Source organism: Pelophylax lessonae (assembly GCF_965119305.1).
Source record: "Pelophylax lessonae genome assembly, chromosome: 4".
Lineage (NCBI taxonomy): Eukaryota > Metazoa > Chordata > Amphibia > Anura > Ranidae > Pelophylax > Pelophylax lessonae.
In genome coordinates, this window is record NC_138771.1 from 89,428,065 (window position 1) to 89,441,855 (window position 13,791).

Sequence of the window (13,791 nt, forward strand, 5' to 3'; positions counted from 1 at the left end):
GCAATTGCCCATTAAAGTAACGCAGTGCCGAATCGCAAAATACGGCCTGGTCATTAAGGAGGCAAATCATTCCGAGCCCGAAGTGGAAAAAATAAAAAATAAATAAAAAACTTGCCCTCTGCAATGTTATGCCATAATATGCTAGTGTGCACTATATACTAGCACATTATGGCGGAATTATCTTTAAACAGAGCCCTTTATTGCTACGCTGTCACTGCTGCTGGCACTCCCATATTCACCTGATCATCTTTATGGGTTCACTCTCTCCGGCGGTTTGAATGGCTGGGCTGCGATTATTTTACTCTCTGCATGCGCAGGAGAGTCACCGGCATTCAGAGCACGCTGGGCATGCTTAGTGATGCCATAGCCTACAGCCAATGTAAATGGCTTCTAAACGGCCAACATTTAGGAGATATTCACTGTACCTACAGGTAAAGTAGTCCCTACATTGTACCTACAGGTAGTAGTTAAGTTCTATATAAGAGTTTACCACCGATTGAAGAAAATAGCTGCAGGTAGCCTAGAGACAAAACTGGTAACTTTGGGCTCAGCTTCTAAAATTCAAAGCCGGGAAGTCTACACTAACCTACATTTAATGGGCATAATGTGAAAAAAAAAAAAAAAGAATCACAAATGGTAAGCTTAAGAATTTTAATCAACAAAGCACACACAAAATAAGTCATACACCATTCACTCGGCAAACTAAAAATACAAATGTAACAAATGCAAGGGACTGAACAAACGATAGTTAAAATGAGCAATAATAAATCAAAGACACATTGTCTGTATTGCAAATGAAAGAGGTTGCTGAACAGTCATAACAGAAACAGTCATAGGAATGAATATTGCAAAAAACGTCCCTTTTATGTTTAAAACTTCAAACACAAAATAATAAATTGTAAATAGCTGGTTACATGAAAGGTCTGAAAAAGATAGATAACTTAAAGGCTGCTGTGACATGAAATTCTGTGAATAAAATGGATATAACAGATTCAGTGCAATTAGAGCAATAAAATAGCTATGGATCAGCCAATCAGATAGAAGTCCCTTATATCTTCTGCTGTGGTGACCTCCAGAACTTGAGGAATCTGATGGATGCTGCTTAATTCTGATAGGAGGAAGTCGAATAGAGCCCCTCCTCTTCATGTCTAGAAGTGAAAAGAAACAAAACATTTAAAGATGATCAAAAGACCAAAAACTTTATATTGATCTATATTCCAAATCAGTTACTATACATGCTATGATTCATGTTGTGGCCAATGCAAATTCACCTCAACGTGCCGATCTGACAGGCATCAAACAAGACCATTAAAGTCAATGGAGCTGCAAGCCAATCGCTTAGCTCGCAGTTGCGGTGCATTAGAACCATTATTAAAAAAAACACAAAAATAGGCAATCAGGAGGCGGCAGGATCGTCTCCTGAACACCTGACAGTGGCTGCTTAGCTGTGCTTTGAAAAGCGAGCCATCCCAGATTGCATTTCAAAGCCTTAGCTAGTGTGGGTAGCCTTGCAATTTTTCTTGCTTCTGCTGTAGATGAAAGATTTGATACAAGCATAGCGCCATCTACAGCAAGGGTCTCCAAACTTTCTAAACAAAGGGCCAGTTTACTTTACTTCAGACTTTAGGGGGGCCGGACTGTGACCACTGGAAGAAGAAAATGTCCCAGCTTTGGCGTCAGCAAGAGGAATTGTTACTAGGTGGAGAAAATCATGCCCCATTGTTGGTGTCACTGGCAGGAACTGGGACCCATCGTTGGTGTCAGTAGGAGGAATTGTGCCCCATTGTTGGTGTCACTGGCAGGAACTGGGACCCATCGTTGGTGTCAGTAGGAGGAATTGTGCCCCATCGTTGATGTCACTGTCAGGAACTGTGACCCACTGTTGGTGTCAGGAGGAGGAATTGTGCCCCATCGTTGGTGTCACTGGTAGGAACTTTGACCCACTGTTGGTGTCAGGAGGAGGAATTGTGCCCCATCATTGGTGTCAGTAGGAGGAATTGTGACCCATCATCGGTGTCAGTAGGAGGAATTGTGACCCATCGGTGTCAGTAGGAGGAATTGTGACCCATCGTTGGTGTCAGTAGGAGGAATTGTGACCCATGATCAGTGTCAGTAGGAGGAATAGTGCCCCATCATTGGTGTCAGTAGGAGGAATTGTGACCCATCGTTGGTGTCAGTAGGAGGAATTGTGACCCATCATCAGTGTCAGTAGGAGGAATAGTGCCCCATCATTGGTGTCAGTAGGAGGAATTGTGACCCATCGTTGGTGTCAGTAGGAGGAATAGTGCCCCATCATTGGTGTCAGTAGGAGGAATTGTGACCCATCATCAGTGTCAGTAGGAGGAATAGTGCCCCATCATTGGTGTCAGTAGGAGGAATTGTGACCCATCGTTGGTGTCAGTAGGAGGAATTGTGACCCATCGTTGGTGTCAGTAGGAGGAATTGTGACCCATCATCAGTGTCAGTAGGAGGAATAGTGACCCATCATTGGTGTCAGTAGGAGGAATAGTGCCCCATCGTTGGTGTCAGTAGGAGGAATTGTGACCCATCATTGGTGTCAGTAGGAGGAATTGTGACCCATCATTGGTGTCAGTAGGAGGAATAGTGCCCCATCATTGGTGTCAGTAGGAGGAATTGTGACCCATCATCGGTGTCAGTAGGAGGAATTGTGCCCCATCGTTGGTGTCAGGGGGGGAAATTATTCTCCATTGTTGATGTCAGGATGAAATAGTCAAGGGCAGAATAAAAGCAACCCAAGGGTGACATCCCGGCCCCTGAGCAGCAGTTTGGAGACCACTGATCTAGAGTGAAGATTCACTTCTGAAGGGACACAATGGATGCCAGGTTCCAGCTAGTTTTGCATGACTAAGATTTGTCTGCAGTAATGTTCAGAGGAGAAAAGGGGAAAGGAAGTCACATTTCCTTTCTGTGTATCTATAGCTATGTGTGTCCCAAAACAGTACAGTCTATTTACAGAAAAATTTGCTGAGTGAATTCGCAAAGCTATCGTTATTTTCTCTGATTGTCGGCTCCATCTAGTGGCCTTAATGTAGTAAGTATTCTAATTGAGGTATTTTAAGAAAATAACACATTATGGCCACCAGATGGCACCAAAGATCAGCAAGAAACAAAACACATAACATTTCACACGTAATACAGACATTACAGGGATTATTCATGACGAATGACAATGTGAACGCAGAGACTTTTGCACAGAAATTTTTTTTTTTTTTTTTTTTATAAATAGACCACTAAGTGTTTTCACAGAGACAGGGTAGTCACATTTTCGAAAACTGCAGTATAAGTTTATTAAGAGGACATTTTAGATATAGACATTGCTTTAGGGATTTCTTCTTTAATTAGAAAGCTTTGAAAGGAAGGTAAAAAAATTGGTGATGGACGGTTTTTTGTCAGCATTACAGCTGTGAATTGTTGTGCTGCAGATATACAGTATCTCACAGAAGTGAGTACACCCCTCACATTTTTGTAAATATTTTATTATATCTTTTCATGTGACAACACTGAAGAAATTACACTTTGCTACAATGTAAAGTAGTGAGTGTACAGCTTGTATAACAGTGTAAATTTGCTGTCCCCTCAAAATAACTCAACACACAGCCATTAATGTCTAAACCGCTGGCAACAAAAGTGAGTACACCCGTAAGTGAAAATGTCCAAATTGGCCCAATTAGCCATTTTCCCTCCCTGGTGTCATGTGACTCGTTAGTGTTACAAGGTTTCAGGTGTGAATGGGGAGCAGGTGTGTTAAATTTGGTGTCATCGCTCTCACTCTCACATACTGGTCACTGGAAGTTCAACTTGGCATCTCATGGCAAAGAACTCTCTGAGGATCTGAAAAAAAGAATTGTTGCTCTACATAAAGATGGCCTAGGCTGTAAGAAGTTTACCAAGACCCTGAAACTGATCTGCAGCCCGGTGGCCAACACCATACAACGGTTTAACAGGACAGGTTTCACTCGGAAAACAGGCCTCAACATGGTCGACCACAGCGTCATATCCAGAGGTTGTCTTTGGGAAATAGACCCATGAGTGCTGTCAGCAATGCTGCAGAGGTTGAAGGGGTGGGGGGTCAGCCTGTCAGAGCTCAGACCATACGCCGCACACTGCATCAAATTGGTCTGCATGGCTGTCGTCCCAGAAGGAAGCCTCTACTAAAGATGATGCACATAAAAGGGCGCAAACAGTTTTCTGAAGACAAGCAGACTAAGGACATGGATTACTGGAGCCATGTCCTGTGGTCTGATGAGAGCAAGATAAACTTATTTGGTTCAGATGGTGTCAAGCGTTTGTGGCGGCAACCAGGTGAGGAGTACAAAGACAAGTGTGTCCTGCCTACAGTCAAGCATGGTGGTGGAAGTGTCATTGTCTTGGGCTGCATGAGTGCTCCCAGCACTGGGGAGGTACAGTTCATTGAGGGAACCATTAATGCCAACATGTACTGTGACATACTGAAGCAGAGCATGATCCCCTCTCTTCGTAGACTTGGCTTGCAGGGCAGTATTCCAACATAATAACAATTTCAAACACACCTCCAAGATGACCACTGGCTTGCTAAAGAAGCTGAGGGTAAAGGTAATGGACTGGCCAAGCATGTCTCCAGACCTAAACCCTATTGAGCATCTGTGGTGCATCCCCAAATGGAAGGTGGAGGAGCGCAAGGTCTCTAACATCCACCAGCTCTGTGATGTCGTCATGGATGAGTGGAAGAGGACCCCAGTGGCAACCTGTGAAGCTCTGGTGAACTCCATGCCCAAGAGGGTTAAGGCAGTGCTGGAAAATAATGGTGGCCACACAAAATATTGACACTTTAGGCCCAATTTGGACATTTATACTTAAGGGTGTACTCACTTTTGTTGCCAGCGGTTTAGACATTAATGGCTGTGTGTTGAGTTATTTTAGGGGAACAGCAAATTTACACTGTTATATAAGCTATACACTCACTACTTTTTTTACTTTATTACAGGTTTTAAAAAAAAAAAAAAAAAAAAAAATCTGATCACTTTTATTGCTGTCACAAGCAATGTAAACATCCCTTGTGACACCAATATGCAGTGACAGGTACTCTTTATGGAGGGATCGAGGGTCTAAAAGAGCCTCGACCCCTTCACTACACTTCCATGTATGCAAAACGCCAAAAACGGCGTTTTTGCATACAGACGTTTTTTAAATTTGCCGCCTTTTGCAGCACAGTAACCCGGGAAGTGACGTCATGGACGCCGCCTCCGTGTTACGTCATCGGAGACCCGATCAAAGCCGTTTCTGGCTTTGATCGGGACTCCATCCAGCCGGCGGACGTGCCGGCTGGGTGCTCGGGTCTCCCGGTGGGATGGGAGCCCCGAGCAAAGTCACGAAAGGCGACGGGAGGGGGGGGACGTCCCCTCCCGCTCAACCGGGTAACGATCGAGCGGTTCCCGAGCCGCATCAGTCGTTACCGACGGAAAGCCGACCGTCGGCTCTAAACCACGGTACCGGGATGGTATCTCTAGCTAGAGGCATCATCCCGGTATACTACCGCAAAGTCTGCCGACGTAGATCTACATTAGTGTGCGGTAAGTGGTTAATATATAACCTGTTTCCCCAAAAAATGAGCCCTGTCCTGAAAATAAGACCTATCGTGATTTTTTGGGATAGCTGCAATATAAGCCCTACCCTGAAAATAAGCCCTAGTAAAAATCCTTGTAAAAACATGTAATCCGTTTTGGAAAAAGATTATATAATGTGCAGTGTCTCCTTTTGTAACTTTATTGTGGATATACCACATTTACAGCGCTGCATACAAATGGAGACTCACTGGATATTATATAGTCTTTTTACAAAACAGATTACATAATTTTACAATGACTTTAACCAAGGTTTATTTTTGGGATTACAGAATGTCATAATGCTGACTCCTGAGCTGACATGGGGAGAGGAGAAGAGAAGACGAGGGACAAAAAAACTTTTTTTAAAAATATTTTATTGCTTTATTCCAGGTTTTTTTTACCTGGAGAGAGGGGTAAATGACACAGCACAAAGACTGTGCTGTCTATCATGCTTTAAAGGATCAGGATATATATATATTTTAGGGTTACAACCACTTTAAGATCGCCTTTGTACATACCGTAAAAAAAAAAAAAAAAAAAAAAAAACACCCCCTGAAAATAAGCCCTACTGTGTTTTTTGTAGCCAAAATTAATATAAGACCCGGTCTTATTTTCGGGGAAAACACGGTAGACACTTACCTGTCCAGGGAACCCGCGATGTCAGCACCCCAGCTGATTTTCAGATCGGCTGCCGGGGGCTGCCGCCGCCTTTCGGCTTCAAAGCTGGTTCCCTACTGTGAATGCGCACTGCACACTCTAATTGGCTCGGCACCAGCGGAGGAAGGAGAAAGGGGACGGAAATTCCAAGGGACTGCACCATGGCGCTGTCTCCCGGAAGTGGGGAAGGGTACATGTCAAAAACAGGTACCCGTTCCCCCCTCCCCCCTGAAAGGTGCCCAATGTGTCACCGGAGGGGAAGAAGCAGATGAGCGCAAGTTCCACAATTGGGTGGAACTCTGCTTAAATACAGAGAATGCGTTAGGGTAAAAAACCTTCTGCCTTTAGAACCACTTTATATCTCTTTTCCTCCAGACGTAAAGAGTGCCCCCTTGTCCTCTGTAATGACCTCAAAGTGAAAAACTCAACACCAAATTCCCTATATGGGACCACTTATATATTTATACATGATGATCATATACCCCCTTAATCTCCTCTTCTCTAGAGAAAATAAAATCAGTTCCTCACAACTGAGCTCATCCACGCCTCTTATCAGTTTGGTTGCGCTTCTCTGCATTTTTTTTATTTATTAACAATTAATTGACGAAAATCAGGCTGATATTTACAAATGTTGTCTCCACGCTGCAGACATGGCTAAGATCTCCTTTTGACATTAGAGGTTATTTTGCAATTCGATGAGCTGTGTATCACTGTAGCACCAAGGACTTCTAAAACAAATCCAACTAAAGACTGCTAAAGCCTGCTGTAATAAAAGTGTAGCAAATGACATTTACACATGGATCAAGTTGTATTTATTTTTTAGATTTATAAACTTACACTTTTTCATCTTCTTTGGCGTAGTAATACAAGTCCACTACAAGAAGTTGCTGCATTGACACAGAACACAAGAGTGCAGTATACACAGTGAGAGTGTCTAAGACACGCTTTAGAATTCTTTTGTAGACAAATACATGAATATGGGATATGTGCCAAGTATGGAGGCACACTGAGATCAGAGCGCCCATACGGACACTCCGTCCTCACCGTTGTTGCACCCGTCAGGCGGTGCAGCGGCAGAGAGTTTTGTACCTAGGGGGGAGGGGGGGGGAAGCTTGATGGGGATTTGCAGACACTAGTTCCCCATCAGGTCCACTCTCCTTGTGACTTACAGAAGGCAATGGGCAGATCCTTGGCTGGTAGACAGCCTGCTATTGGTTATAGCTAAAGCTACAGTATATTGGTTATAGTGTCTCAGCTTCCCCATCAGGCAGCGTTACTGGTAGCTATGAGGTTGTCAGTTGTGTAGCTGACAATGTCCTTAACAACCAGTGACAAGGAGGGGGTAGGGGCAGCAAATATGCCGCTTTCCTACAAGTCGTACATGGGACAGGCACTTTGCCTGTCTCTGTACACCAAGATAGAGTAGGTCCTAATTATACAAATAAAGTGCAGCGCTAACAAATTGATAAACATGCTCATAAAGTGCAAAACTCATGTGAGGAATTTATAAATGTCCAAAAGAAATGATCATAAAGTGCATAATTTAGATAGAATTTCCGTGAAGTGTCCATAAAGGTTGTGCAAAAATATATAAAACGTGATGACAAAACGAACAGACTCTGAAGAGGAGCATCTGAAGAGGAGCACCACAAATCCCAGCATGCGTGAAAAGCATGATCTTCCATGATCCTTAATAAGTGCGATCACCAACACCAATCAAAAGGGAGAATGGGCGCTTACCAGAACCAAGTGGCCTCCAAATCAATGGAAAGCCTACAAAGCTTGATCAGGTACGTTTCCAAAGCAAACAAAGGCGTCGATAATATTCATTCAAACGGATGTCCACACAGTATAGGATCTCCGGTATACATAAATGAAACAAAGGATCATAGCGTAATCCAGTAAAATCAATGATACATTAATTAATAAAAGAGTGCACTCACAAAGATCAGATGTATGACAGCATAAAATGACCCAGAAACGGGCTGCAGCATTCCCAATACAAAAAAGCCAGCGAAGAGCATGGTGACGTCACGTCTGGTCCCACCCAACGCGTTTCTTCATACGTTTGACGTCGTCAGGGGCGTGTGATTGCAATTACTTGATCTGCACTCTGTTGCAGTCCTGTTGCATGTTTGTGAGTGTTTTTATTTTTACCTACAAGTAAGCTTATATTAAAGCTTACCTGTAGGTAAAATGAATATCTCCTAAACATGCATCGTTTAGGAGATTTTCTGGCCAGCAGCAGCAGCTGGTGACGCCACTGGAGCATGCACTCTGAAGGAATGGAATACCCGTGCCCTTCCTTCAGAGCTTTGCCCTGTAGCCGAGACTCTCATGCACAGGTGCAGGAGTGACATCATCGCGTCTTGGCCTATCAGACAGCTGGAGTCCGTGAACCCGAAAGGAAGACCGGGTGAAGATGGCAGCCTCTACAGTGGTGACAGTGCGCCGCTATAGGGCTTCGTTTTAAGGTAAGTCTTTCATAATGAGCTAGTATGTGGTGCACACTAGCACATTATGATATTGCCTTGAAGGGGTCATTTTTTTTTTCTATTCTTAGTTTACCACCGCTTTAAAACTTGTTCACCTGTTGATTGTTCTATTATCAGAGAATGTAAAAATGTTTGAACCATAGCTGCTGTCCTTTGCTCTGCAATGTATGTTATGAGTATTGCTAGCTATAGAAGGCTACTTGAGAAAACATGAGGCTTCCGTACTGTAAAAAGTAGTGTTTTTTTTATTTTTTGTTATTTATGAGTCCTATTGTAAAAAATGAACAAAAGCATGCACGGGAACAGCGTAAGATCCCCTATAAAAGTTTATTTTATTAAATATCTTGTACTCACAAAAGCACCGCTAATAAACACATGTAAAAAAAACTTCCACCTTTCACAAAAACCTTCTGACCAATGGGCACAGTTATCTGACTGTTGAACCCTAACAGCCAACACAAGCACTGCCACCCATCCTGATTTACGCATTTTTAGGGACATACCCTCTGCATTAGAGAACTGATGAAGAGTGTACCCCAAATCAGAAAAAAAATGAATCTTGTACTGAACACAATGGCATCTCCAGCACCAAAACCACCTGCTTTGCGAAAAGCTAATTTTTTGGGCAAAATAGTAAAAGATTACCAACTAAATGTGTTTTTTAAAGTCTTTTTATTAGTAAATGTGAATACCCCGTTTGACCAAGCAACAAACCCTAATGTAATATATGACAGTTTACCAGTCTCATTAGATGTGGTGGCTGCATTCACTTTATTTTTCTACATAGAAACATAGAATGTGTTGGCAGATAAGAACCATTTGGCCCATCTAGTCTGCCCAATATATCTGAATCCTATGAATAGTCCCTGGCCCTATCTTATATGAAGGATAGCCTTATGCCTATCCCATGCATGCTTAAACTCCTTCACTGTATTTGCAGCTACCACTTCTGCAGGAAGGTTATTCCATGCATCCACTACTCTCTCAGTAAAGTAATACTTCCTCATATTACTTTTAAACCTTTGCCCCTCTAGTTTAAAACTGTGTCCTCTTGTGGTAGTTTTTCTTCTTTTAAATATGCTTTCCTCCTTTACCGAGTTGATTCGGTAAATCTGGAGATATGGCCTCCAGTACTGCGCACAATACTCCAAGTGGCTTTTTTCCTCTATTTTCTCCTGCTGATCCTACAAATAAACTGCCTGTAGCTTACATATGTAGCTGGTAGCCGCTGTATGACTGTCACACAGGCTGGACCTCAATGCAAGAAGAATGTCTGGCTGCAGGATTACAATGGTTCCTTACAGAAAAGGATCTCAAATAGCAGTGTTGCTCAACTTGTGAATTAATAATGCACAGAAACAATGATCTCTTTGCTTTCCACTATTGCTATTCACAAACATTTGCATGGTCCTCATCTAAGGCACCTAAAAAAAACTTGCATACTGCTGTCACTAACCGTGGTCCGTCATCTTACTTCAATATCAATTTTCAGCGCTCAAGCAAAGATCCTTAAACTTTACCTCTGAGTTTAGAGAAAGCAGGTGCTGAGCTGAGAATCAACCCTCCTGGAATATTAACAGGTCATCAGTTCACTAAGGCTCCATTCACACCTAAGCGTATCGTTTTCAGGAGGTTTTCAGGCATTTTTTGCAGATGTTTGGAGTAGGGATCGACCGATATCGTTTTTTCATTGCCGATACTGATATTTTGGTCATCGCGTATCGGTATCGGCCGATATTTTCCTACATTTTTTTTTTTTTTACTTTTTATCACTTGACAGGTACTCTTGTGATCTGGGGGGTCTAAAAGACCCCAAACCCCTCCTCTGCACTTAAAAGCATTCAAAATGCCAAGTTTGGCTGTTTTGAATGCTGTCATTTTTTTAAATCTGGCGCCAGTGCCCGGAAGTGATGTCATGACATCACTTCTGGGTTTTTACATGGAGACCCGATCAGAGCCGAATGCTGCTTTGATCGGGTCTTTGGCGGCCATGCAGGCTGGTTGCCCGGGTCTCCCGGTGGGATGGGAGACCCGTGCGAGTCGCGGTGGGGGGGGGCGGGGTCATCCCCTCCCGCTCCTTGTAATGACAGCCGAGTGGCTTATCAGCCACATCGGCTGTCATTACAAGACAGCCGACCATCGGCTATGGACACCAGTACCGGGGTGATGCCTCTAGCTGCAGGCATCACTGCAGTACAGCACTTTCCGAAATATCGGCAATATCGGCCACCTTGTTGGCCGATTCCGATATATCGGGGAAAGTGCATATCGGCCCTTGATATATCGGTCCTGCCGATAATCGGTCAATCCGTAGTTTGTAGGAAGGTTCTGACATCTAACAAAAATGCCTGTAATCTGCCAAAAAAGAAGCTCATGTACTTTTTTGAGCTGCAGACGTTTTTCTTCAGGGGAAAGAAAACGCTCATATGTGAACAGGGGCCAGTGAAATGAATGGGATTTTGCTTGTTGGGTGTTTTACGACTTCAGAGATGAGCGTTTTACGAGCTCAGGTATGAGCAGAGCCTAAAAATCAGTTAAATGAAAGTATCATTGCATCGCAAAAATACAAATATTATATTTAGGAAGTATTAATCTGAGTTTACTATTTAATTTAAAGTAACCTTAAACCTTTGTTTTTTTTCCTTTAAAATAAAAAACATGTCATACTTACCAGTCTGTGCAATGGTATTGCACAGGGCAGCCCCTATCCTCCGTTTCTGGGGTCACCCGCTGGCACTTCTGGCTCTTCCTCTTCACCCATAGAAACCCATTTGCCAAGGGTGCACTCATGCAGGCTTGCTCCTGAGCCACCCTGTCTGAGTCCATTGACACAGACAGGGTGGCCATTAGGGGAAAACTCAGGCAAGACTGACAACATTGGTATTTCAGTGCAGTGCAGGGTTGTCAGCCCATTACAGGAAGTTAGATATTCTCTGGATTTCTGGCAGATGCCAGGATTTTTTTCTGCATGTGCAGAATTTTTTAAAGAGATATAACACGGGGAAAGGTACATGTAGTGCAAAGATGTACTGCATATTTTATTATACTTTGCCCAGACATACACTTTAAAGTGGTAGTAAAGTCTTTTCTTCTACTTTTACCTACAGGTAAGCTTACCTGTAGGTAAAATGAATATCTCCTAAAGATGAACCGGAGATATTCCACGGAGCAGCAGCTGGCGACGTCACCAGTGCATGCGCTATGAAGGAACAGCGCACCATGCCCTTCCTTCAGAGGTCTGCGCTGCAAAGTTGAATCTTGTGCGCATGTGCAGGAGTGACGTCATCGCGGCCCAGCCAATCAAATGGAAGGAAGACCAGGTGAAGATGGACGCCCTGTCAGCAGTGAGCACGCTACGAGAGGGCTTTGTTTTAAGGAAAGTCTTTCATAATGTGCTAGTATGCATTGCATACTAGCACATTATCATCTTGCCTTGCAAGGTGATTTCTTTTTTATCAAGCTTTCACTATTGCGTTAAATGAAAAATGACATCTTGTTGATACTGAAATTATGTTAGCCATAGTAAAATATATCTACATAATAAAATATATTCGCCGTGTCCCTATATTTCCTTTTCTCCTATAGTTTTTATTTTTTCTTGTTTTTTGGACATATTAAAATACACCGTATTTATCGGCATATAACATGCACTTTTTCCTCTTGAAAATAGAGGAAAAAGCAAAAGTGCGTGTTATACGCCGATATAAAAAAAAAAAAGGCCAGGAAGCAGCGCTGAGAGGTAGAAGGGGGCAGGCCGGGCCGAGGAGAAGGAAGGATGAGCTGTCATCGGAAGTCCCGCCTCCTATGCCGAGACGTGGGACACGTCTATCATAGGTGCCGGGACTTCCGATCGCTCGTCCTCCCTTCTCCTCGGCGCTGCTTTCTGGCCTTTTTAAAAATTGATTCGGATAGTGTCACTGGCGCTGGCAAGGCTGCATTTAAGGACACTGCGCTGGCAAGGCTGCATTTATGGGCACTGCGCTGGCAAGGCTGCATTTATGGGCACTGCGCTGGTGAGGCTGCATTTAAGGACACTGCGCTGGCGAGGCTGCATTTATGGGCACTGCGCTGGTGAGGCTGCATTTATGGGCACTGTGCTGGTGAGGCTGCATTTAAGGGCACTGCGCTGGCGAGGCTGCATTTAAGGGCACTGCGCTGGCGAGGCTGCATTTAAGGGCACTGCGCTGGCAAGGCTACATTTATGGGCACTGCGCTGGCGAGGATGCATTTAAGGGCACTGCGCTGGCGAGGATGCATTTAAGGACACTGCGCTGGCGAGGCTGCATTTATGGGCACTGCGCTGGCGAGGCTGCATTTAAGGGCACTGCGCTGGCGAGGCTGCATTTAAGGGCACTGCGCTGGCGAGGCTGCATTTAAGGGCACTGCGCTGGCGAGGCTGCATTTAAGGGCACTGCGCTGGCGAGGCTGCATTTAAGGGCACTGCGCTGGCGAGGCTGCATTTAAGGGCACTGCGCTGGCGAGGCTGCATTTAAGGGCACTGCGCTGGCGAGGCTGCATTTAAGGGCACTGCCCTGGCAATGCTGCATTTATGGGCACTGCACTGGCAAGGCTGCATTCACGGGCACTGCGCTGGTGAGGCTGCATTCACGGGCACTGCACTGGCGAGGCTGCATTCACGGGCACTGTGCTGGCGAGGCTGCATTCACGGGCACTGCGCTGGCGAGGCTGCATTCGTGGGCACTGCGCTGATGAGGCTGCATTCGTGGGCACTGCGCTGATGAGGCTGCATTCGTGGGCACTGCGCTGGCGAGGCTGCATTCACGGGCACTGCGCTGGCGAGGCTGCATTCGTGGGCACTGCGCTGATGAGGCTGCATTTGTGGGCACTGCGCTGATGAGGCTGCATTCGTGGGCACTGCGCTGATGAGGCTGCATTCGTGGGCACTGCACTGATGAGGCTGCATTCGTGGGCACTGCACTGAAGAGGCTGAATTTGTGGGCACTGCGCTGATGAGGCTGCATTCATGGGCACTGGTGAGACTGCATTTGATTAAGAAAAAAATTTCAAAGCTGTTT

At 44.6% G+C, this 13,791-nt stretch overlaps 1 protein-coding gene across 1 annotated transcript in view; it reads right to left on the reverse strand.

Moving 5' to 3' along the window:
- Positions 1 to 659: 659 nt before the first annotated feature.
- Positions 660 to 13,791, reverse strand: part of LYSMD2 (LysM domain containing 2) — a 44,907-nt gene continuing 31,775 nt past the window's right edge. Inside the window, exon 3 of the mRNA XM_082256263.1 lies at positions 660 to 1,148. Coding sequence (XP_082112389.1) covers positions 1,103 to 1,148 — 46 coding nt within the window. The 3' untranslated portion in view covers positions 660 to 1,102. The remainder of the gene's footprint in view (positions 1,149 to 13,791) is intronic.